Source organism: Conger conger, chromosome 8 (assembly GCF_963514075.1).
Source record: "Conger conger chromosome 8, fConCon1.1, whole genome shotgun sequence".
In the NCBI taxonomy this organism is placed as follows: domain Eukaryota; kingdom Metazoa; phylum Chordata; class Actinopteri; order Anguilliformes; family Congridae; genus Conger; species Conger conger.
Genome location: NC_083767.1, coordinates 38,565,144 through 38,591,040, shown reverse-complemented (window position 1 = coordinate 38,591,040; position 25,897 = coordinate 38,565,144). Strand labels below are relative to the sequence as shown.

Below are 25,897 nucleotides of genomic sequence, written 5' to 3'. Positions count from 1 at the left end.
GATGGAATATATTGGCAGGTAACAGATGTATTATTTTTAGCCAATATAAATCACAGTAGTGATGGGAGTTAGCGGAGGGGTGGGGAACTAGAGGTCCACATTTTGTAGGAATTGGAGAGTTTATTAAACAGGAGATATGTATAATATAACTAACCTTTCACCTGCTCTATCAACTCACTCTTGATACTGTCAGGTTGTTATATGCCCTGCTTCTTTGTGTTTTCAGTTCCTGGTGAATAAGTGCCCGTCAACTAAATTTAATTGTTGTCATCCTACAATCAAAAAGCTTGAAATTTCCCATGTTTTTTTAGTGTTTTTTTTTTTACATTAAACAACAGGAGAGTGCCTAACAATAGATTAGTCAATCTCAACAAACAATTTAATCAAACACACTTATCTGAAACACCACAAACACATCTGTGAACCTGCAGACAGGTGTCAGAGCAAGTCAGCCACCGCAACGTTGATATGAATAAAGAAAACTCTCTACGATTAATTTGTTAAAAAGCTGAGGAGTGGAGCAAATATGAAGCGGAATTACACAGGGAAATTATTTTTTTAAACTTTTTCCGTCTCACTCAGCCTCCATCATAACTTACAGAGGACTGAAATGCCACAGGCCTAGTCTTCACTACGAATTGGGTGGGTCTGTCGAAAAATCCCTTGCTGATTCCAGATGGTCAGTTAAGTGTAGTCCATTTGAGAAAACGGTATTGATAATCCATTAGGTGTGATTCTTTGCCCAGTCCTTTTTCCATGGAATTCCCATTTCAGGCTGTGAGATTCCAGAAGGTACAATCCCAGTTATTTTCCCCCTACCAATAAGATATGTAACGGATGTGTGTATTCTGTGTGTGTCTTCCGTGTGTCTCTATGGACTTTGGTCTTTTCAGAGGAAAGCCCTCCCCCACTTACCTCATACAGGTACACCAGAGAGAAGAGAGAAAGTGAGAGGGAGAGAGAGAGAGATACAGACAGAGAAAGAAAGACAGGTGTGCATATGTGTGTGTATACAAGTTAATTTATCCACATGTACTGTATCCTCTTGACCATATGACCATAACCATGTCAAAGTTTCACACAGCTGTTAACAAACTGAGCTTAATCTAAATAAAAATTATGTTAGGAATTCAAAATCTAATTTCATTTCCTGTGAAGGACCATAATAATATGATGGTTCTAAACAATTGCAATTTATGTAAAACATATTCGTTTAATACGTTTGATTCACATGCTTTACCGTGACGATGGCTGGTCGTGTCATGGAAGTTACGCGTCACTGATTCTGTGATTCCTTCTGTGACTTACTGTCAGTTCTGTAACTTTCCCCATTTTTCGCCCATTTTCTGTGATTTCCCTGTTTTAGAGCGCTCTTACAGTTTTAGATGTTAGCTGTTAGTCAATCTTAATATCGCATAGAGTGTGATTTGTATAGGCATAAGCATTTAACCACATTGTTAAATGCTCCTAGAAATCACTTTGATCAGAATGTCTGAGCAACCTTTTCACAAAGCACAAACCCAAAATGCTAACTGCTAACAACCCCATGAGCACCTACACAAACTGCTAACTGCTAACAACCCCATTAGTACCTACCCTAACTGCTAACAACCCCATTTCCCCTCGATAGTTTTATGTGTATATGATAAGGATTGGTGCTTGACAAAACTCTTAACACAGTAACACAGTGACAGGTCCAGAGGTATACAGTTTTATTTAGTATAGTCCAGAAAGGCACTAAAATAAAGTGAGGGAAGCGTCATAAGACAGGGGTGCCGAAATAAAAACTCAACAGATGTACAGAGATCAAACATACATACAGCACATATCATACGTACACACACAACTTTACTGCCACCTAGTGCTAACTACAGTTTGAGTTTAGGAACTCGAGCCAGATACACTTTATTGGTATGGTTTGAAATTACAACATTCCACAAATTTCTTTTCCCCCCCATTTATTATTTTTCCCCAAAGTCCTCAAAACGAATGCAAAGAGAAACATCATCAAACCTTATCTCATCAGGAGAACTCATTCAGGATTTCTCATTATAATAAAGCTCTTTTCTCTTCCTGATTAAGATAAAGGCCATATCCGAATCAGCACACTTGCCTACTATCAAGTACACAAGTCGGATACAAGTTGTAAACAAGTTGTATACTCAATAGTAGGCAAGTGTGCTGATTCAGACATGGCCTTAGTGTAGAACACTGGGCTCTGCAGCTCAAAACGCATCGAGGTGCAAGGTGGGCATGGCCTGTGAAATGAAATGAGAGGAGGGGAGGGCAGGGAGGCGGGGCCGGCCTGTGGGGGTTGTGGTGATTGGAGCACTCCCCTGTCTGTCTGGCCTCCCTGTCCAATGGAGCAGACGGCATGCCTTCGTCCAGCCTCTAGGATCACAGCTCCTCCTTGTAGTACCCCAGCTTGGCAAAGGACATCTCCTTCCGTAGCTGCATGACCTCCCAAAACATCTGCTCCGCTAGAGAGGGGGAAATCACCACAGGAAGTGATCATCACAAGGAGAAATCATCACAGGAAGTGGTCATGACAGGAAGAAATCACCACAGGAAGTGATTATTACAAGGAGACATCATCACAGGAAGAAAAGAGCGTGTGTGTGCTGGTATTTATGTGTATTGAGTTATGTGAGTAAACTGGCTAATGGTCACAATGTGAAAAGTGCGTACAGTATTAAAGAAATTAAGAATTCTTGCCACTTCATTCTACTATGTACACTGCAGATAAAAATTTTTTTTTTTAATCAATATTCACTTTCTGAGACCCAGTTGCACCTGTAAAGGCAATGATAAAAGGTGTCAATAGCCATAGAAAAATATTTAATAAGACATTTGACAAGAAAACAAGATGAACACCAGTGCAAGTAACCTCTGGCACACTTACAATAAAAAAGCAGTTTCCACTGCATTACATAACAGCAGTGCTTTGATAAACCAGGAAGGTCTCCACAGATATCCACAAGGACTTGCGCTAGTTCTACAGAATTAACGCTGAGCGATTATGTGAGGTAATGACCCTGCGGGAGAGCGCTTAGTGGGTTACACTGGGCTTTAGATATGTACACACATACTTTATAAATCTGTGTAATCATGGCCGGCCACTGAAGTCAATGTTCAAATACTCATTCATCATTTCTGAAAGCCATTTCGAGATTCACTTAGATATGCTTATTAATTTTAAAAAAATGTTAAGGCAATGTAAATCATGGGCCAGCTGAGGCAAAGAAAAAAAGAGGTGTACAAGCCCTTATAACTGAGGCTAGCACATCACTGTGATACCCCTTCCACACACAAAACCCGGGGTTAACACAGGACACCAAACTCGGCTTCAATCCACGTTCAGACCCTTTTACACGGCACTATGGTCACGGGTTAAGTACTGGGTCATCACCATTCACACAAATGTAGACTCTATAACTAGAACTGGAGAGGTGGGAGGAGGCAGGAGTTGCAGCGACCAATATCGCGTCCATGGCAGTGCAACTCTCCAATAGGCTACAACGGAGAAGCTCCTGCCCTTTTCTACCAAACTATAGTGGTTTACGGTCATATTTCTGACACAGTTATTGTCATATATTGGATTAAGAGCCAATGCGCAATTTGACCTGACACAATTCAATACATTGAGAATCATGTTGTTTTACTAATCATAGTCAACCATAGACTCAGCATATGACTCTGATTTGTGGAATGTGTACAGTTATTGAACAGCAGACAAGGAGTCAGACAGTGATTTGAACTTCCATGAATACAGACGGTGTATGGATCCAGAGCAGACTTGGTTAAATACCTGCGTAATTGTTTTGAATTCAAAACAATTTTCTACGCTTTACTGAGCTTGTCTGGTGTATTGGGACCTACAAAATACTCTCAAAAAGTACAAAAACCCGACTTCTGGGCCTCGGCTCACTTGTACCAGGCAAGATCAAAAGATTTGAATCCGAAACAATTATGTCTCTGACCCAGGTCTGATCCAGAGACAGTTTTATCCAGAGGTAGATACTGAACCGTGTATGGATCCAGAGACCCAGCCGGACCCTGAATGGATGCCTGAGGAACTCACCATCCTGCTGCTTGACCAGCCCTTGGTGAATGTAGCGGATGTAGGTAAAGAAGTTGCAGACTGAAGTTATCTGTGAAGCAGGGAGAGCAATGAAGATCAGAACATCACTGTTGGACAGCAAACAGCATAAACCGTCTCAAATACCCGTGCAGTAGTGACAAGACTGTCATGGCATATAATGATGCTACTATTCATAGTGATTCTGCATTTGATAATAGGAGCGTGAGACATGTACGTAGTGGATGTCAAATCTTTATTTAGTTGAGTTTGTTGTTTTACAGTCAAGGCACGTCTTCGGTGATTCTTTCCGGAAACAAAATGATGGATTGAGAGATAGCATTCCTGCAATGGATTTCTCATTGCACATGGCAGGGACCAGTGAGTCATTGTCCCTGAAAACTGCTGGTTTCACAGCCTCCCTTTACCTGGGAGTCAGGTGTGACCACCCTCCCATTACCTGAGAGTCACGTGTGAAGGCAGTCTGGCCTAGCACTAATAGTAGCACTAATCGTCAAAATTATTTTTTGGATTGGATCCCAGGTACATTGCCTTTCTCATGGAAGCACTGTTTACAGCAAGTCATCTTTATCTGGACCAATCAATCTAACCTAATCAGTCCACTGTGCAGATATATCAATAGTTACCGACCAGGTTTTCCCCACTTAACTATTCTGCAAATAGTACATGACACAGCTTCTGTTTTTCATGGCTATATTTCCCCACTGAATGATGCCACTCACCCGGAAGCGGCAGAAGGGAGACACGTAGTAGTAGCTGCTGGAGTCGCCCAGCTTGATCCTGTGCTTACACGTCTTGCTCTGGCCACTGAGCGCACACTTCCTGTGGACAGACAGAGAGGCAGACAGACAGACACAGAGACAGACAGTCAGACAGACAGACAGACGGTCAGACAGTTATACAGACAGACAGACGAACGGACAGAGTGACGGACAGACAGACAGACAGATGGAGGGAGGGAGGAACAAAGATATTAATAATGATATGGTTTAGTACGAGTTTTAATCATCTTGGTAAAATAAGTTTTTTTATCAACATTTTTTACATTATTGGCATTTTGGCAGATGCTCTTATCCAGAGCGACGTACAGTTGATTAGACTAAGCAGGAGACAATTCTCCCCCGGAGCAATGCAGGGTTAAATGGCCTTGCTCAAAGGCCCAACGGCTGTGCGGATCTTATTGTGGCTACACCGGGGCCCAAACCACCGACCTTGCGTGTGCCAGTCATGTACCTTAACCACTATGCTACAGGCCGCCTGCATCACACGCCTAATCTGAAGGCCGTCTTCACGGATCGTGGCGACAGCGCTGTGCGTCTGGACTCACTTGGGTCCCCCACACTCCATGGCCGAGGCCCGGACCACGGGCAGCTGCTGGAACCCCACCGGCTCCACGCTCAGAGTGTTCCTCTCCACCGCCTCCAAGATGGCCGACCCCAGCTGTGACAGAGAGAAGGTGGGGGGGTCATGGAGGGGGGGAGGGGGGGTCGACACAGTGCCACGTTCCAGCCACGTAACCCTTTGAAGAGTAGTTGGTTTTTTTTGGAATTCTTTCTTATTCAACATTCTTTTTCAACAGTGTTCTAGAACTCTAAAGCTTTCAGTTACCACTAGCAATTGTGTCCAGATATTGGAGTCATATGCTTATGTAATTGTTTCGGAATCAAATACTTTTCAGTGCTCGAATGATCTTGCCTGGTATAATTGAGCCAACCATGAGGACCAGAAGGCGGGGATTTGCACTTTTTGAGAGTATTTCATAGGTTCCTATACACCAGACAAGTGCAGTAAAGCTTAGAAAAATATTTGAATCCAAAACAATATTTGACCCTGGTCTGATGGTGACTTCAGTTAAGAACATTCTAATAACATTATTTGTTAAGGACACTGACTCACCACCCAATCACCACACTGCTCAGACAGTTTTCACCATATTTCACTTTTTCTTGGCAGACAAATCGAGACATCACTTGACACTCGGAGCGTGGAGAACAGCGTACCACGGAGATAAATGTGTAAAAGCACAGCCTATGGAATAACAAGTGGCAGGACACCAGATGGGACGTAGAGGAATCAATACCAAACAGCTGAGCCTCAGAGACACACTCTGGAGATCTGAAGACCTATAGCTAACACACTGTGCTTCTTGGACAGAAGCTGGAATAACTTTGCATACAAGATGAAAGTGCTCTTAGCTTTATTGCCCTCAAGGTTGTGGACTGATGAGGTGACTACACTGCAAAAAATGGCTGTCTTAACAAGTGTCTTTAGTCTTGTAATGAGACTTAAGATCTTTTTTTTTTCTCTCAAGAAAAAAATATGAGCTTGTTTTAAGTTACTGTTTGCTTGATAAGTGACATTTTCTCACCCCATTGGCAAATCTTGAAAGGAGTCAAACTTTTTCTCACCTCATTGGCTCATTTAGCAAAAAAGTAATAGAAATAAAATGTTAAGTCTAAATACACTTATTAGGTAGACAGGTACACCAGCTTGTTAATGCAAATATTTAATCAGCCAATCATGTGGCAGCAACTAAATGGCGTGACGTGGTCAAGAGGTTCAGCTTTTTCAGACCAAATATCACACACAAGTATCACACACATGCGTACACACACATGCGTACACACACACTCACACACACACACACACACACACACACACACACACACACACACACACACACACACACACACACACACACGCACTCATGCACACACACACACCTCGCTCTTGGAGAAGGTGAGGCAGGGGTGTATATCCTCTCTCACTCACACACACATGCACACACACACACCTCGCTCTTGGAGAAGGTGAGGCAGGGGTAGATATCCTCTCTCACACACACACACACACACACTCACACACACATGCACACGCACACCTCGCTCTTGAAGAAGGTGAGGCAGGGGTAGATATCCTCTCTGTAGATTCTCTCCAGGAAAGAGCAGCTCCTCTCCAGTGTTGGGTCCTCCCTCCAGGCTTTAAACTCACTGAGCAGCAGTGGGTCCACCTGGAGAAACACACACACACACACACACACAAACTGATATTGACCATCTGGAGAAGCACACACGCTGTGACCACTAACATACACCACTGACACACTCACACACTATTATTAACCAAACATACAACTCTGCAGCCTGTAATATTAAGAAACTAAGAAAGCATAAAAGTAAATCGGTCTTTGCATTTACAGAAATACTCAGAGAAATAAATGGTGTCAAACAGATTCGAAACCAATCATTAATCTCTCCTGTAAGCCATTGGATGACCAGAAAAGTGACATCACAGTCAGGAATGCTTAGCAGACTACACATTAACCAAATGACATCATAACACGCAAGGGCCAATCCCCAACATCTTTACTGCAGGTGCAGCCGTATTCTGTTCTGAGGTACAGGTTCTGTAATGGCAGTGAAGAGGGTCTGGGAAGAATGGGTTTCCTTGGTGCTTTTTGGGACCAATAACTGGTCCACGCTCAGTTTGCTTTCATTGCAGGGCAGAAATATAGAGCCATAGATATATATATATTTGACAGGGAAGTGGAGAGCAGTATTTTACAGCTCTGAGAGGCAGTGGGGTGCAGAAATATAGATCTCTGACAGGGGCGGGGATATTAGAGAGATTGGGGAGGGGCAGTCAGGCAGGCTTGGACACCCAGGGCTTGGGTAGAGAGGTTATGTATTTAGGGTGTAGGGGGCGGTACCTCTTTGCAGTCTCGGCCCAGGGGCTGGGTGATGCTGAGCTCCTGTGGGCCCCCCGCCGCGGTGCTGCTGGTGCTCTTGTTGCGGGCATGGCTCTTCTTAAAGGGGGCCTTGGGCCCCAGTGGGGGGTCCCGGCTGGGCGAGGTGGGGGAGGTGGAGAGAACCAGCTTCTTCAGAGCCGCCACCTCTGCCTGCAGCACGTCGATCTGGAGACAACACCCAAAAACCCATCTTCTAGAGTACGACTATTTGACTCTGGACCTAGAAGGTCGACTCTCCAAATCTTGTGTTTTCATTTCTAACGCGACCCATCAGGGAAAGCAGGATTGTATGAGTCAAAAAACAAATCAAGGCCAAAGATACTGAAGCCATAACGTGGTGGTTCCCAACCCCGTTCCTGGAGATCTACCATCCTGTATGTTTCCACTCAAACCCACTTCTGCTAATTAGTAGCACAACAAGATCTCTAGCTGTTGAATGAGGTGTTGTTTTGGGCTGGACTGAAGGCTTACAGGACAGTAGAGTTCCAGAAACAGGCTTGGGAACTTGACTAAACTTAACACTGCCCTAACTAAAGCCGTAAGATAAAGCAGCCCACCAGGATCTCAACCCGCCAGAACTAAGGAAAGACAAGAGCCTGAGAATATGAACAGAATGATACCCATTTCTGAACTCTCTTCCATTGTAGTTTCAACTAGTATCCTGAATTTAAAGAAATGTTCCTCTGTCATAAAATGCGTGAGCTTCTTATTAATGTCAAATATTAAAATAGGGACAAGAGAAGCAGATACTAAGCCAAAATACACTCAGATGCAGCAGTAGGAACAGAAGGATAATGCCAGGCAAATAATGATGGACGACATTTTACATATTCACAAATTATGATATCGTGGAGTCCAGTGAGGAGCAAGGTGACATGAAAAACATGAACTGCTCAGTGAACAAAAAACAGGGCACTACGTGTAACCGTTTCATTTAGAAAGCCGTGTTATTGGTGTGTAGTGGGTCCGTTCTTACAGGCTCACAGCAGTGGGAAAGGTGCCGTTGATGAAGCTCTCTCAGGCTAATCGCACAGGAGCGCTGACAGACCGCAGGGCCCGCTGCCCCGCATGCTAACAGCTCATTAACGGGAATCTGAGGGCCACCAACTCCATTAGTGTAAGTGCTGACCATAGAAACCGCACAACTAGAGCAGCCTCTAGCCTGGGTTTTCTGCTCATGATCCGAGTTCCGACATCTTGACACCCTGTCCTGCTCCAGCCTCAAACACACAGCTCATATAAATTTGGGGACATCATATCCACTCAAGATGTGCCTTTGGTCACAGTGTACAGTAAATATGCACACCCAAATAAATATCATAAGCTGTGTCAGACTGTATGGCCTGTACAGGATAAATGAATTATTCTGACCCCAACCACAAAAAATGGTGTATAATAATAGTGTCCCCACACACTCACAGACAGACAGACAGACAGACAGACACATGCACCCCACACACTCACACACTCACACACACCTTTCCCAGGGCCTCGTTCAGCTGCTTCTCAGCGGTGGCCTGCTTGGTGTTGGCCTCCCGTACCATCCGGTGAGCCTCCTGCGGAGTGACATCACAGCTCAGACCCTATCCACAATGCACCACACCGCCGCACACTGACAAAGACTCCCAACACAAGCCAAGCCCAGCGAACAGCACAGCCCCTGAGCAGCCAGTGAGTCAGGACCTCCAAACACCACAGCTTTCAAACACACAAGAGAAAGACAGAAAAAGGAAGAGTGTTAAGCCAGGAGTAGAAAAAAAGCAAAAACATTTCCCATCACAGAGGAAAAAAACACAGGACCCCAATAGCATAGAGCTAGCAGATTGATTTAGCACATCGAGTTTAGAGTGTTAGAGTGTAGAGTGTAGTTATTTATGCACATTAATGTAACGTGGCCCGATCTTGTGTTCAGGGCAGTCTTTCATATCGGTTTTATAGCTAGTCAGCAATTTGACCAAGAACTTAAAATGGCCTTTCAAGCAATAAAACCTACATTATATTTTCCAATAAAAGCATACCTGTCTTAAAGGTTGCATCATTATTAACCCCACCCCACCCCACCACAGAAGCCTTCACACAGATGTGCTAAATGGGTTGAGCAGCTTTATGCATTTTCAAAACAGTCCAAAGGCTGTAAGTGCCCGCTGACACGCAGCTCCAGGGCTCAGAGCGGGCGAAGTGTCCGAACAAACCTCGAACAGACTCGCCGTGAGCTCCTCCAGTTCCTGCCCGAGCTGGTCCCTGACGCGAGAGAGCTTTTCACACTCCTCGTCTTTTAACTCAAGCTCCTTCAAAAGGAAAACGAAGAAATGCATCAAATAAAATGAGCAAAAATGAAAGCACCATTTGTCCTGCAGCCAGGGTAAAAGAGGGAGGTTAAAGTCCAAGTGCAACCTGCTGACGTGATTGGTTCTTGAAAGAGTTGTGCCCCCCCTATTGGTGCGTTGTCAACACTACAACATTAGAGTTTTGACTGCACCCAAGGACAGCACAGACCCATATGCCAACTGCCTTTGTGAAGGTCACCACACGGGTTGTAACATAATAGTTTTGGATTCAAATTTTTCTGTGCTTGATTGATCTTGCCTGATGCAATTGAGCCAACCAAGAGGACCAGATGGCAGGATTTGCACTTTTTCTGAGTATTTCATAGGTTCCTCTACACCAGACAAGCTCAGTAAAGCGTAGAAATGTATTTGGATCCAAAGCAATTACATAATTGACCTAGGTCTGGTCATAACACAACATATCAAAGGGCTTTTGGAAATACTATTCTCCCACCACCTCTCACCTTCTCCTGTGTCCTTCTCTCTATCTCTGCCACTCTCTTATTCAGTCCATTAAAGCTCGATTGCACAGTTTATATAAATAAATAAATAATCCAATCACGTAATTATGAGTTTGCAAGGCACAAAATCAAGGAACATATATTGTACTCCAGCACAATTTAAACTGAAATTCATGCATCAATCCAAATTAAAGTCCCATTAGGTGGAAAACGGCTCATGAATTTGAATCATAACCATCCTTAAGGAAAGGTACTGCAACTGAACTGGAAATATATGGTACACTGTGAATAAGAATTTTCAGAAAGTGTCCAACCCAGCTTATCAGGAGTAATGACCTTGAAATATCACATTTCTGGCAAAGAAGCAATACCAAAATAAAATGCTGACTGACATAATGATGCTTTAAAATAACAATATGTGGTTACCTTGGACTAAAGATTGAAATGCCAACTGATACATTTTCTGTTGGAGTAAGCCAAAAAAGCAGAGACAACACAAGACAACCCATGGTCAAGTGGTAGACCAGAACTTCAAAATGACAGATAGCTTGGGTGCAAATATTACCACTAATAAATATGAAACTGCTGAATGACTAATGGACACTTTTCAGAATCTTTTGGTCTTTGTTACAGTTTTGGTTTAATGTCCAATATATTCAATATATTAATGTCCTGTATATTCAGTTCAGTTTAAATTACTCATAATGGCAAAAAGGATTGTGCTACCAAACAAACTGACATTTTTGTGGCAGAATGCTCAGCACACATTAGGTGATGTATACAGAGAGCACTTCTGCACATCTGAAGGCCTGGCCACGTATCAGGAAGCAGGATTAATGAGTTAGCTACAGTAACAGTACAGTACAATGAGTAAAACCCAGAACAGCTCTTTTTACTTCAGTCCATGTTCCAGTTTTATGAAGGTTCTGGGTTTTACTCAGTGTAGTTATCCAGCGAGGGATTCAGCACTTGTCATCAGACCATCAGGACACCTGCACTTTCTGTAAAACCCCACAGCCTGCCTGTTCAGCAATGAGCTATGAGTGTTAGCTGGCCCAAGTAAAATGGGTCACACTTAAGCAGGCAGGTTCTTCAGAGAATTCTTCGGTATTCTGTGCAAAACGTGTCGATACCTAACCTCAAATTTCTCCCAACAAGCTGGCTGGTGGCTTGCATGCCTTTCTTTGGTGTGTGAGTGAATTAATTTATGAAGCGGTACTATATATACACTATATAAGTGCAGTCCATTTGCCATTCAATGGAAAGCCAGCTTCATAAGCCAGGCTGGGTCCAACTCGACAGCGGGAAAGGGGTATAATGAAACGACTGGAGTGTAGCCACAGACTGTTAGGCGTGGATGCTGGCAGCAGGTGGATGAGCCTCCTCTTATCTCAGAGCTGCACACTCACAGCTCTGCTGCAGAAGGTCCTGCTAGCTGAGAATAGAGCTCCACACTTCTGCAAACTGCTCTTTTCTTATCCGAGTAGGGTCGGGAAGACACCACGGTTAGTGCAACAGAGTGAGGTCATCTTTCATCAACACAAAAAGGCCATTTTAAAAAGAAAAACAGGTTAGACACGCCTCATTCGTTCAGTTTAAAGAACTGGCCATCTCAAGTTACAGAGTCAGCATAAAGGGAGCCCAAAGAGGTGGTAACTAATACTGGTGTCAGATATTAGTAGTAGTCTTTGTTTGGAAGGACTTATGATCCCATGATGCTCCTGTTTATCTGTAATGTTGCACCAGTGATGCAATCTCCGTATAAAGCTGCTAGGGCATCGTTGGAATTTTATGGGTGCTCTGGGCAGTGGCTGTCCAATCAGAATCCAGCTTCTTCCTCTCACATGCATTGCAGGGATAGGTATGGGCGTGTCAACAGGCATTATTGAGACAGCTGAGCTGGTCTGTGATCTTAGACATACTGTACTGTAAGAATGATGGTGGAGCGATTAAAGAAACACAGATAACCAGTGTTGCCAGGTCTGCTTACAATCAAACTTGGGTTCAAATAGTATTTGTTTTGGAGTCAAATGCTTTTATGCATTTGACTAAGCTTGCCTGGTGTATTGGAACAAATGAAATGATCCCTAGTGTAAACTCTGCCCCTCCTCGCACGTTCAAATGCACCTGGCAAGATCAATGGCGCACAGAAAAGCATTTGAGTCCAAACTGACCATCCTGTCCTGGAGAGCCGCAGGGTGTGCCGGGGTCTCCAACCCTGGTCCCGGAGAGCCGCAGTGCATGCTGGGGTCCCCAACCCTGGTCCCGGAGAGCCGCAGTGCATGCTGGGGTCCCCAACCCTGGTCCCGGAGAGCCGCAGGGTGTGCTGGCTTTTGTTGTTACTCAGCACTTCATTGATAGCTCACCTGACCTGGTTTCTTGGGTCTGATTCGGTTGCTGATTTTAAGGTGAAAAGAAAATCCAGTCCACCCTGGGGTTGCCGACCCCCGGCCTTGGAGACATTCATTCGTGCTAATTCTGTAAGCCGAACCGCCTCTCAACTGACAATTCAACATAACAAATTTCATATCATATTGCCATTGTGCTGTCTTGGTTTCTTTGCAGCGGAGGCAGCTGGAAACAAGGTCAGTCAAAATGATTTGGAGCAGACTGACACATCTGACATAAGTACGTCCATTAAGAACAGAAATGTAATGAATGTGCGTGACCCTGTTGTGTGAGATGACAAGAGAAAAATCCTGTGTGAGCAACACTCCTGTCTTCACCAGTCCAGCGGTTTCAGGATTTCACTGGAAGGCATTTTGTTTCATTTTCAGCAGATATCCAGCACTGGGGGAATGTCAAGGAAATGGCGTGGCTGCTTTTTCACTATCGCTTCCCCCGGTGTATCGCAATCACACGCAGCAGTGGCCCTCCATTAATCAGGTCCATTACGTTCTAACAGCCTTCTCCTCCCCGGCTAATTTCACACCATCACGGGGAAGGTGTGGCCTCGCTTCAGCCCAGAGACGCCGTGTCTGAGCGCACTGCACGCCGTGGTGGAGGGCTAATCCGCCATTATCCGCCGAGGGTCTTCACCAGGCAATATGCGAGGACAGGCTCACGGAAACTGGCCAACACTGTCCTCAAAGGACCCGAACAGGCTGAATATGAGGCTTTGCCCAGGTCACTTTTCTAATAACACTGCTCTCGGGGGACCTGCAGATAATTCCGTGACTGACTGATGCTGGAATAAAGCCACAAGTGAAGCAGTAAGGAGCGAACAGGATGAAACCGGGTTGTTTCAGCATTAAAACACTCACCCTCTGCGCTTTGGCACAGCATTACCCACCACCTCTGCTCCTGCTGCCATTTCTGATCAGGCAATATGCAAGGACAGCCTCAAGGACATTGCACTGGCCAACACTGTCCTCGAAGGACCCGAACAGAAGCAAGCAGACAGCGAACAGGTTGTTTCAGCGTTAAAACATTCACCCTCTGCACTTTGGCATGCCATTACCCAGCACCTCTGCTCCTGCTGCGGTTTCTGATCAGGCAATATACGAGGACGTTGCACTGACCGACACTGTCCTCGAAGGACCCGAATAAGAGCGAGCAAACAGCAAACACTCACCCTCTGAGCTTTGGCCAGCTCCTCCTTCAGCCTCTCGAACCCCTTCTCTCTCACCTCCGTCACCGAGGGGCTCCGCAGACGGGACAGGGCGTCGGTGCCCAGGCAGATAGGCTCCTCCCCCTCCACGCCGCTCAGGGCCCCGCCTTTACAGCACTCCGCCCCCAGGCGGGCGGGGCATCCCGAGGAGGCGGAGCCACAGGCTGAGAGGTGGACCTCCAACCCGGGGACGCTGTAGGTTCATAAGGAAACAGGCAGCAGCCATGACACCATCACTACAGCTGTTATTACGATACCACTGAATGGTGCGGTGTTTGTGTGATACTGATACCATGTGATACTGTGTATATTCAAAGCTAAAAACAAACAATGCTTCTTATTAGCTACTCGTGATTTATTTTTATTTTTATATGTTGGTAAAAGACAATGTTTTGACCAGTAGAGCTTGGTAGATCAGGAATGGGAGCTAATTAGCAGTGTGTGGGCATTCTTTGTGTGTGGGCATTTTAACCCCATTCTTTCTTGCTCTTTTCTGGGAACTGCAACAGTGGAAAAATTAATTTTAGCATTGCTAGCTGCTGCTTGAATACTTATGTTAAACCACGTAATGGCCATGTCGTCTTCATTTGAGCTATTACAACTATACCACAGAGTGACTGCAATCACATGATACTGAAATTTGCAAAAGGAAATAAAAATGCAATAGTTTCATAATTTTAGTAATGATAATGGCTGCTTGCTTGCTTTTATTTTTGCTGTTTTGTAGCCAACCATGTCAACATCCAGCAACATCCTGCAAATTTCAGACGGCTTAAGTGCTCGTTAGCACAATGAATTCTTAATGAACACAGTTTCTATTATGCTTTCAGAGGGCTCCTTATGCAGGAAGACTGCAGAAATGCACAAACACTCTGGAGAAAGATAACCATGAACCAATTAGTCCACCACCAGCACCGTCAACATTTCAGTGAGAAAGAGGAAAAACAAAACACTCACACTATTCTGTGGCACAGAACCAGATGTGTGTTCCAGACAGCCAACGTTCGCGACAAACTGTGTCTGACAAATAGTTACTGTTGAACGATTTCAAATTAACACTCCATTTGGTCTACCACCAATGCCTTTTTAATACAAATGGATGTGACTTAGGTCTAACAAGCCAGCTAGCTTGTTAGTTGCTTACCTTTATTTTTAAAGGTACAATCTAATATTATAACAGCCAAATGACTGTCAACTTTTGTTCTCTCTGTGTTATCCCTGTCAGCAGCCATTTATTTTCCCGTGCAATACTTTTTCAAACTGTTAGCTAATGTGGCAAACAGAATTTTTTTTGAATATGTCAGCAAATGTTCGCTAACATGGCAGTTTTGAATACACATCTGACTCTCCATCTCTCCTTGGGAACCTGGGGACAGCCTGTAGCCTAGTGGCTAAGGTACGTGACTGGGGCATGGAAGGTTTGTGGTTTGATTCCAGGTGTAGCCACAAAAAGATCAGGACAGCTGGCCCTTGAGCAAAGCCGTTAACACCACATTGCTTCATGGCCCCTGCTTAGTCTTATCAACTGTGAGTCACTTTGGATAAAAGCATCAGCTGTAATGTAACGTCTGTAACCCACCTGCCATTGTGGGGCTGGTCCAGGTGCTTGGGGGTGGAGTACACGGGCTGGGTGGGCAGCTGGTCGGCCCGGAGCGCGTTGTTCAGGGAGGGCGCGCGGTACAGGGCGCTGGTCACGGCGCTGCGCTTCGGCGGGTGGGCCTCCGCCAGGCCATGGAGGTCAGGGGTCGTGGGTGAAGCCAAGTTCACTTCGTGGAAGCCTTCGAGCGGTTCGCTGGCCATAGCCTTGGAGTCATCATTCATGTCTCTGCACAGGGCAGGGAGAGCAAACAGCACTGCCTTCAGTTCAGGCACAGAGAGCACACAACACTGTCTTCAGTTCAGGCAAGGAGAGCACACAACACTGCCTTCAGTTCAGGCAAGGAGAGCGCACAACACTGCCTTCAGTTCAGGCAAGGAGAGCACACAACACTGCCTTCAGTTCAGGCACAGAGAGCACACAACACTGCCTTCAGTTCAGGCAGGGAGAGCACACAACACTGCCTTCAGTTCAGGCAGGGAGAGAACACAACACTGCCTTCAGTTCAGGCACGGAGAGCACACATTACTGCCTTCAGTTCAGGCACGGAGAGCAAACAACACTGCCTTAGGTTCAGGCAAGGAGAGCACACAACACTGCCTTCAGTTCAGACAGGGAGAGCACACAACACTGGCTTCAGTTCAGGCAAGGAGAGCACACAACACTGCCTTCAGTTCAGACAGGGAGAGCACACAACACTGCCTTCAGTTCAGGCACAGAGAGCACACAATACTGTCTGCAGTTCAGGCGACTCATGTTGAAGAAGCCAATAACAGACTCCAAAGGCAATCAAAAGCCTAGAATCAAGACTAGATACTGAAAGCTCTCTTATACCTGCACTAAGGAAGTGATTGAACACAGCTAACTATTCAAAAACACATGCGAAACCAAGCACCCTGACATGGGAGGCCTGTGGGGGTGTCATTTCTACACAGATTACCCAATGTTGATGCCCCTAAAGCACAGGTAACAGTGTGCATTTTAACCCAATATTCATTATTTAATTTCAAATCCAATGTGGAGTACAGAACCAAAACAACAGAAATTTGGTCTGCACTGTAAAATGCAGCAACGCACCATCAGTGTTATGATAATGTTCATATGTTAACTGGGCAACACACACAGCCCTGTAATAGCTGGGCTATTTCGACCCTCGTGTGGTACAGTGAGAATCTCTACCAAGTTATAACACCTTGACCAATTTCCAAGGCGTTTTACATCCATTAACATGAATTCATTCATTAACTTACATGCAGTTCAAGAGTAAGTTTGACAAAGACCTACCATAACGATCAAAGTGTCCGTTCAATCAGGCAATGAGAAGGCCACCTAAAAGCAAAGTTCTGTTGGGGTCCTGAGGTGAAGGCCTCCTTGGCTCAGAAGACAATTCTTGTGGCTTTCACATTTCTCCTGCAAGAAAACAAAATGGAGGATAACTGGTAAAATATAAAATGGGCATGTACAGGGCACACAACAATAAACCATCATTTCCGCTGGGAAAAAAGAGGCAACTATTTGTATTTTTTCCCCAAATGATCAGATGGCATGTATCCCTGTTAGACAGTGTTAAACCTACAGGGCAATGAGCACAGCTTTTGCTCATCTGCCAGGACTGTCTGTACGAAGCACCCAACACTGCTGCATTTATCCTCTGTGACAGCTAACAATCTGATATCAGCAAGTAGTGGAACAGTCTCATTCCAGTTCTATGGCTAACAGGACAACTGGAGAAACTGGGGCTCAAATAAGAGAGGGAGACCAACCATAAAGCAGCCCTCGAGACCAATACAGACTGGAGTAACAACAGCTTCACAGCAGCCAAAGCAGTGAATAATACCAACCCTTTCTTTGCTGTGCAGGCTCCGCCCCTTTTCAGGTCCACCCACAGGTCAAAGCCACGCCCGTTTTCACACACATAACTCAAATGAATGGGCGTGTCGGTGTACAGCAGTGTGTACAGGGTCAGCCGAACGGCAGGCTGCTATTGGACAAGGGTTTTCTCACACACTGTGAAGGGGGACACAGGCTCCTCCCCTTCGAGCTGGATGCCATGGCAACGGGCTGAATAGTGTCAATACTTCAACCCCCCCTCCCCTTGCTTTCACAGCTGTAGTTTTTACCACATGACTGCGAGGAACATTGATAAAAACTGCCCAAGCTTGGTTTTGAAATAGCTGGTAGCTGGTTGACCAGTTTAGACCAGCTCCATACTCTAAATGGTTTGACCAGCTCAAGCTATTTTTTGAAACAGCTGGCAGCTGGTCATTTCAAGCTGGTCGTAGCTGGATTTTACACCAGGGAACAGTCTTGTCAGCTGTGAGCTTAAGAAACCCACTCCCCCTGAAACTGTGTGACTTTTAAACATGCTATGTTTTATTTTTTATTATAAACACATCATACAGGATCTGGTTTATGACAGAGATGGGGGAGTTGGCATGCAGCAATTCATCGTGGCAACCCTGTAAGTGGCTGGTTTTGTTCTTAAAGGTTATAAACATAAATTGCTAACCGAATGGCACGATGCGCAGCTGCCATAAATGCTGAGAGTGCTGTGGGCTAAGATTTCATTAGCGCGTTTGGTCATTTCGCTGATTCATCATCAGGGCCATTGGAAAATAAGAAGAATCTCTGATTGTTCAAAGAGGGGCGTGGCTGGAATGAGAGCTGAAACTGCTGCTGACCCCATCCATTGACATTCCGTGTCATGTTATTTAGCTGACGCTTTCATCCAAAGTACTTACAGTTGATTTGACTAAGCAGGAGACAATTCCCCCTGGAGCAATGCAGGGATAAGGGTCTTGCTCAAGGGCCCAACAGCTGTGCGGATCTTATCGCGGCTACACCGGGGCTTGACCCACTGACTTACATACACTTACACTTACATACCCCTTTACAATTACACTGCAAAAAGTGACCCTCTGTCTGACTATCTCCGCCGGGACTATGTCCACTGGGAGTGCTTTCCTTATGCAGCCCAGCCATAAACATCGCTGACAGCCACACCGCCATTCGCCAGGAGTCCACCAATCGGCAGTCTGCACTGCAAAGCCACACCCTTATTACAAGCTCTTTAGTCTTGTAATAATTCTTTTTTTTCTCTCAAGTAGAAAATATTAGCTTGTGTTCATTTAATGTTTCCTTAACAAGTTAATTTTTCTTATACCATTGGAAAATCTTGAAATGACTCAAACTGTCCCACCTCATTGTCAGTATTTTCATCTTATTTAGCAAAAAAGCCCAAAGTGTCAATATAATACTAAAATACTTTTTTTTGCAGTGCAGCAGCAGAGAAAAAAAGCATTTCAAAAACCCCTGCTCTTCACAGAGGGTTAAAGGTCACGCAGAATGGCGCTGAAGAGTGTGCGGTCAGGGTTGCCGCGGCGACTGCTTTAAATCCGCGGAGAGGGAAACTGGGCTCCTCCGAGCCATGCTGAGAGGGCCGGGGAAGACAGATTTCCTCCTCCCTTCACACTGCACACTGCCAAGCTGCTGCCACCTGTCTGGTGAAGAGACAGTGTGCCAGAGAGGGGGGAGGGGAGAGAGGGAACTGTGTGGAGGAACAGCCTGCAGGCAGAGAGGAATCATCCAGTGGAAACCTGGAGGTTTCTTGCGAAACAAATCACCTCCTATACTACATACTACATCCTAAATCACAGAATCTTCAACGTACAAAAGTCCAGGTTCCTGACATAAAAACCATACACCATACATGCAATTTGACACAATTCTTAGATCAATAGTTTGGTGGGCAGATTTTACCATTCAGGCCTATAGACAGTGTGTGTTTTCTATCTCAATAACGTGGCTATTTTATACCTGTACAATCCAAATCTGTACAAATCATTTGAAAACCGGATATTCCGCTTGAAAATCGTTGCCCCTTCACGCAGCAGTGAAGATAGCCCAGGTGGAATAAAACAGAGAGCAGGTTGGAGATAAGATCAGCACAGCCTCTCCAGCCTGTGACAGCCAGACCCAACAGGGGGCTCAGGGCTCCAGAACTGCCCCAGCCCAGCACTCCAGATCAGCCCCACTCCAGAACTGCCCCACTCCAGATCCGCTCCTGTTCATATGATTATAATTATGCTACTTCATGATATTTTCACAGGATCAGTGACACATCTTTCTGGTGTACACTTTCCTTGGAATTTTTCCAGAAAGCTGCATTTTAGCTGGATCAACGACACAATGCCAACGTAGACCACTCTGTACTGTTGTCCTACTCCTTGACCAATCAGAGTAAAGGACATGACACTTTGTTTAACTGTCATCATCGGATGTAAAAATCACAATACACTAAGAACAATACACTATTGAAGAGAGGGTACAACATGAGTATCTTTCCCTCTGTCTGACTATCTCCGCTGGGACTATGTCCACTGGGAGTGCTGTCCTTATGCAGTCCAGCCCTAAACATCGCTGACAGCCACACCGCCATTCGGGAAGGTCGCCAGGAGTCCACCAATCGGCAGTCTGCACTGCAAAGCCACACCCTGCATCCCAAGTTCCCGATCTCGAATTAGCATGCAGGTCTTACGAGTTCCTCACATTGGGGCTGCCACATGTCAAGTTTTTGATGGGAATGTCCAGCGTTAAACTGATTCGTACAGGCCCAGTTTGATGCGAGGGGGACCCCCCTCCTGGTCCATCTGACGTTGCGGAACAGACGGGGCTTGACAGTCCTGATGTCATCTGCGTTTAACACTTCCAGCTGTGCTTCCCCTGGTTTTGATTCATTCTAAATCTGGCAACCCAGGGCTGTAAATTTGCAGCACTGCCAGTGACACGTGATTTCATTCCTCCAGAACTGTGATCAGATCGCGGGAGTGACGGTATCCCATCAGGCATTGTGAGAAAAGGTATAAATGACACTCTAGCACATCTTCCAATACAGTATCTCAATACCCGGAGCGCAACAATAGGTAGGGACGACATGCATGTGATTGTAACTAACTTCACGATTCACCGCCATCTTCCCAAGCACGCCCATACACTGAGCATCAACGTGAGTCACTCTGAAACCGTCGATTCATCCTGTAATTTCCTGCTGCAAATAACAATGAGGCAATTTACCCGTGTGGAATGACTTCAATGTGTCAACACTACAAAGATTATACACAGCGCTCAATTTTTCGGAGTGAAAAGCTTTTACAGGGAAAAAAGCTTGAGTATAAAGCACTAGCACTGTTTGATTGATGCTAATAAATAAGGAAGGCCTTCAGTTCCAAGGTGTTCAGTTCACAAACTACTCTCCCAGAATGGTTGGCACCTGAAGATGAAATGACCCAAATAAAACAGGACACTGCAGTCTCAAATATTACATCAAAGATATGGAAGAATGCTGCATTTCATACCTCCCTGTGCATACAAAACACATTCAGACAAAGCACAGGCTCTGACAAAGAACCACCCTGCTGTAAAATCCACCTATGCCAGCTTGAAAATTGAGCTGGTCAAGCTGGTCAAAAGCTGGTCTTGCTAGGTATGAACTGGTCAACCAGCAAGTGGTGGTAGCTTGTCTGATATAGGGTCAACTGGTCAACCATGTCAAGCAGGGAGCTGGTCAGAACTGGTCAACCAGCTACCAGCTGTTTCAAAACATAACGTGAGCAGTTTTTTGAGCAGGCCAGATTCACACTAAATGCTTAGTCATCATCAAGGGCCTGATTTAAATACGCAAAACTAATACCACAACCAATGATTGGTGCAAAACAAATACAATGGCCAATCTTTGGTCATGTTATCGCTGTTACATGTGCTGAGCATGCTAAATGCCTTAGTATATCAGGGTCGGCTGCAAGACTCTTACCTCCTAAAAAAAACCCAAGCTAAAAAACCTACCTTGAGCTGTTTTTTTCAGCAGAGATGAGGACTGAGGGGAAGAGGTCTGTGTGAGTCAACAGGGCCCCAGAGATTTACGTCTAACTGAACATCAGTGCTGCCCTCTGATACCCCCCGTCAGCCAGCCCCTCCTTCACCGCCAGGGTGGTCTCCTCTCTCTCCCCCGGCTCTCATCACAGCCCAGCTGTAAATATGAAGGTGGGACATAAAACCGCCAGGGGCTGGCCATGCTTCTCTGTGAACGCTCCACACGCCAGGGTCACATTTACACTTGGGTGGCGTTGTTACTGCGCATCCCTGGCCTTGGACTGTCAGATGGGCAGCCTGTCAGCCTGTCGGCCAGTAGCCTAGAGGTACATGACTAAGGTACATGAGTGGGACTTGGAAGGTTGGCGGTTGGCAGTTGGCGGTGTAGCCACGATAAGATCTGCACAGCTGTTGGGCCCTTGAGCAAGGCCCTTAACCCCGCATTGCTCGAAGAGGGATTGTCGCCTGCTTAGTCTAATGAACTATAAGCCTCGTTGGATAAAAGCGCCAGCTAAATAACAAATTATTAATTATAGTTGTGCTTCCTTACAGTACATACTACCATTTGTGCCTTTTTATTAAAACACACACTCTAAGCCAAGGGGAGGCAACCCCAATCTTTGAGTGCCAGAGACAGCCCTGGTTTTTGCTCCATCTTGACCCATAACTACACAACTCGATTCCTTTTAATTAGTTGTAATTAATCAGGTTTACTGAATGCAGGAGACCACATACTGGAGGCACTCAGCGTTTCTCCATTCAGAATATTCAGCCTCAGACTTTTAATGACCAAACTTGATTGAGCTCAGATGGAACAAAAACCCAATATGTAACTGGCACTCCAAGACCAGGGCTGCCCATACGTATCAGCACATATGATGTATTAAACCATGACGAAGAGTTGATGGAAGAGTTGGAACTGGAGAATGCTCAAAGTACTTTCATGAAATGGAGTTAACTCCATCTTTCCACAAAAGCCATACTTATCTTGGCTATCCCGGTTTACACAAGGACAGTAACTCTGTCACTGAGCATGGCACAACCTGAGCTGTACTTTGCAACTAATTGACAGCAGGGGTTGAATCAGCTTCTCCTAAAAAAAAAACCCCTTGCACCGCTTCTGGCTCAAATCCACCGCGCGATTGAGAGGGAAATAAAGTCAGGGAGCAAGACAATAGAGAATAATCCTGTTACCCTGAACTATCCAAGTGATTCCTTCCAGATAAACATCCAAAGACAAGGCTTCTGCCAAACAGAGTCAAGTATGACCACAGCTAAGGGTTAGCAATGTAGCAATCAATTACAAGAATGGTTAATGGATAGAAGCAGGGTCAAGTCAATCATAACCCAGAATATTGTCTTCTCTAACAAAGATTTGATGATGGAACCATTTCCTAATTGCTTAATGTCCCACTAAGTCCCTATTTGGATGTGCACAAGGAAAACCGACCACCCAGTAGGTGCATACCCACACCCAGTAGCAAAGCAGAGTAAACATTTCCTTCCTGGTTTGGCTCATGAGTGCTAAAACAGGGTTATCAGAGGCTGTGGTGTATCTGCTACTGTCTAACCAGAATGTCCTAGCTGCAATTATTCTCTTCTGATTTTGGTAACCAATAGGTATCATGACTATCTGCTCTTATTTCAATTTCACTTTAAATCACCCCAGCATGGCTACTGAGGTCCAAAGATGGACATTTCAGTTCACGCAACACGCAAATGACGTGAAAAATGCTGTCCCTATGTTCTCACCTTGGAGCCTGCCATCTTATTTACAATGGATACAGACAGTAGGTGTGTACAGAGTCTCAAATAGTTTGTGCCTCAAAAGGGCCATTTCAGAATTTCAGTAATAAGTGTCACTGAAGGACATTCTAATGAAAACATAACGGCCCATACCTTTTCCTTAGAACAGGTGCCCCCAACCCCCATATGGCAGAATACTCTATGATGTAACTGCAGTTTTGAATTGTTTCCAACCTTCCCATGTCACACATCAGATATGGGGAGTCATATTAAAACTGCAATGTACACCCTGCAAAGTCCTGCCCCTGACCGACAGAGCTTTAAATGGGCTTACCCTTTAGTACATGACAGACAAAAAATACACTCCCACTTGCTAACTGCGGCAAGTCAATTCTCTGTTGCCTGAGATGTAAGATGTCCACCCTGGGGTGATTGGGCTTTCTCTGCTGCTCTGCCTCGTCAGGTCTGGAATTCTCTTCCAAGAGGCATCAGAGGAAGCCAATTTAAAATCAGCCATTTTACATTGGGGTGTCATCTTATTCTTATCTTGCTTTATGGTTCGGCAAATGTTCACTTCACTTCAAATCACAATAGAAATACAAACATTATATTAATATTCTTGTGTTATTAATCTGCACGAAACTGTTATAATAGGTTAAGTCTATTTAGTCTTCAGGACAAGTAAAATGCAACACAGAAAAGGTCAAGCTAGTTCATGATTCAGCAATCCTTTGTTTTGACCTTAAAAATCACCGACCTATTTCGACCAAGAAGGCGGGTGAGGTCAGTTAACTATGTAATTATCTATGTATTTTAGATGTGTGTTAAGTCTGCAGCTGCTCTGTGCAAAGAAGCGCAGATAACCGCAAAGTATCCTCATTCAGACAACAACACGAGAAAACACCCTATTGAGGAAACCAACATAATCGTAATAAATACGTGATTCTGAAGCTTCTTGGACATGTGCTTCGTAGAATGATGAGCCAAGATGTATAGCCACACAATAGCAATGTAAGAAAAATGCACTTGTCATGGTATTCAAACAAATTCGTGCTCGAGTATCCAAATAACATGACAAGTAACATTAATAGAAAAGCACGACCAACGCTTAGCAGTTGGTTGCCTTATCTGAAACGGTATGCCAAGCGGATATTATTGATCAAATTCGGCTCATTGTCAAAAATAATGCTGTGCATGGATCTGCTGATTCCATAGGGCTGCGTGCGTTTTCCCCGCAGGGCGGGACGCTAGGAGTCTACTCGTCCACAACTCGAGTGCAATTCCAAAAGACGGCCTCCATGCCATGCGTACCTCGTGATTCATATTCAATTTCAATCAACATAACTTGCACATTTTTTACATGAGCAGATGTTCAGTCCCGGCCATGACGTTAGCGGTGCATATAAGCAGTTTCCTTGCCGTAAACCCTAAAAACGAGCAGTTCATACGTGTGCGTAAAGGGAGAGCTTTCCGTTAACACTGACTAAAATGTTGTTTCTTAAATGTCACGCCTTTCCGAACGTAACAAAGGCATTATTATGAGTTGACAGATGTAACTGGTGCAAGCATTGCAATCATTTGTTTGTAAACTCGTGTAACGCATGCGTAGTGAGTAAATTCAATTAGACAAAAAATAATGTAATCGCAGGAAATTATACATACATTGGCCACATCTCGCTAGCCTATGGTAGCTATAACAAATTATCAAATTTTAACTCACCAACAATCACGGATGTTGTTTTGAATTAAATAATATCCCTAGAAGACCAAACAATTCATAAACCCGAATGCACCGCCGCTGGATACCCAGACGTGTCAAAGGATAATTTGGTTTATAAACGTATGGTTAGGGCTGGTAGGAGGCAGGATGAAAGGACCGTCGGTATCTTACGTCCTTTTTTCTCAGGGGCTGCGGCGATGGACCGGCCTACAAACTACGCATGCGCAAAACACTTCAGTAAATCACGCGTACACTTAGTAAAATACATGTCAACAGTGTTTCCCTTTTTGGAGTCATCACTGTGCATGATATATAATTCAGTTACTATGTTGCACCACATCGTCTTCAAGTAGTCTACGCTTGTAGGTTTTGTGTGGAATGTTAAATTGTGTGCGCTGGGCAAAACTTGCATGTTGGCTGTAACTAGTTGGTGGTTAAACGTCATTAGTTTGATTTGCTTTCTGAAAGATGCTGAATATAGATTACAAATGGTACGTTTCATTCGATTTTCAGTGCCACCAACATCAACCTCAATAGATTGTAATATTTAAAGGAACCTTGGGGAGGACAAACAAGATGCACTAGTGTCTTTTGTCATTGGATAATATTCATGTTTATATGACCCCTGCTTGCCAGGTACAATAAGCACAACAGCAATCCACAGATCACATTTGGCTCCCTTACTTGTATGCTTTACCGAGATTAACATTCATTGTGACTC

General features: G+C 44.8%; 1 protein-coding gene across 2 annotated transcripts; it reads right to left on the bottom strand.

The window, feature by feature from the left end:
- Window positions 1-1,697: 1,697 nt before the first annotated feature.
- Window positions 1,698-25,385, bottom strand: LOC133135376 (rab-3A-interacting protein-like). Of its 2 annotated transcripts, XM_061252332.1 has the most exons (12): window positions 25,177-25,385; window positions 17,127-17,252; window positions 15,825-16,070; window positions 14,210-14,438; window positions 10,040-10,135; window positions 9,326-9,403; window positions 7,809-8,012; window positions 6,981-7,109; window positions 5,427-5,539; window positions 4,822-4,921; window positions 4,082-4,151; window positions 1,698-2,480 (listed from the first exon to the last, which is right to left on the bottom strand). In XM_061252332.1, the coding sequence occupies exons 3-12, from the start codon at window positions 16,064-16,066 to the stop codon at window positions 2,398-2,400; spliced, it is 1,344 nt and encodes a 447-aa protein (XP_061108316.1). In that variant the 5' UTR covers window positions 16,067-16,070; window positions 17,127-17,252; window positions 25,177-25,385; the 3' UTR covers window positions 1,698-2,397. The 2 variants fall into 2 exon arrangements, with proteins under 2 accessions (XP_061108316.1, XP_061108317.1); XM_061252333.1 differs by lacking the exon at window positions 10,040-10,135.
- Between the last annotated feature and the right edge of the window lie 512 nt (window positions 25,386-25,897).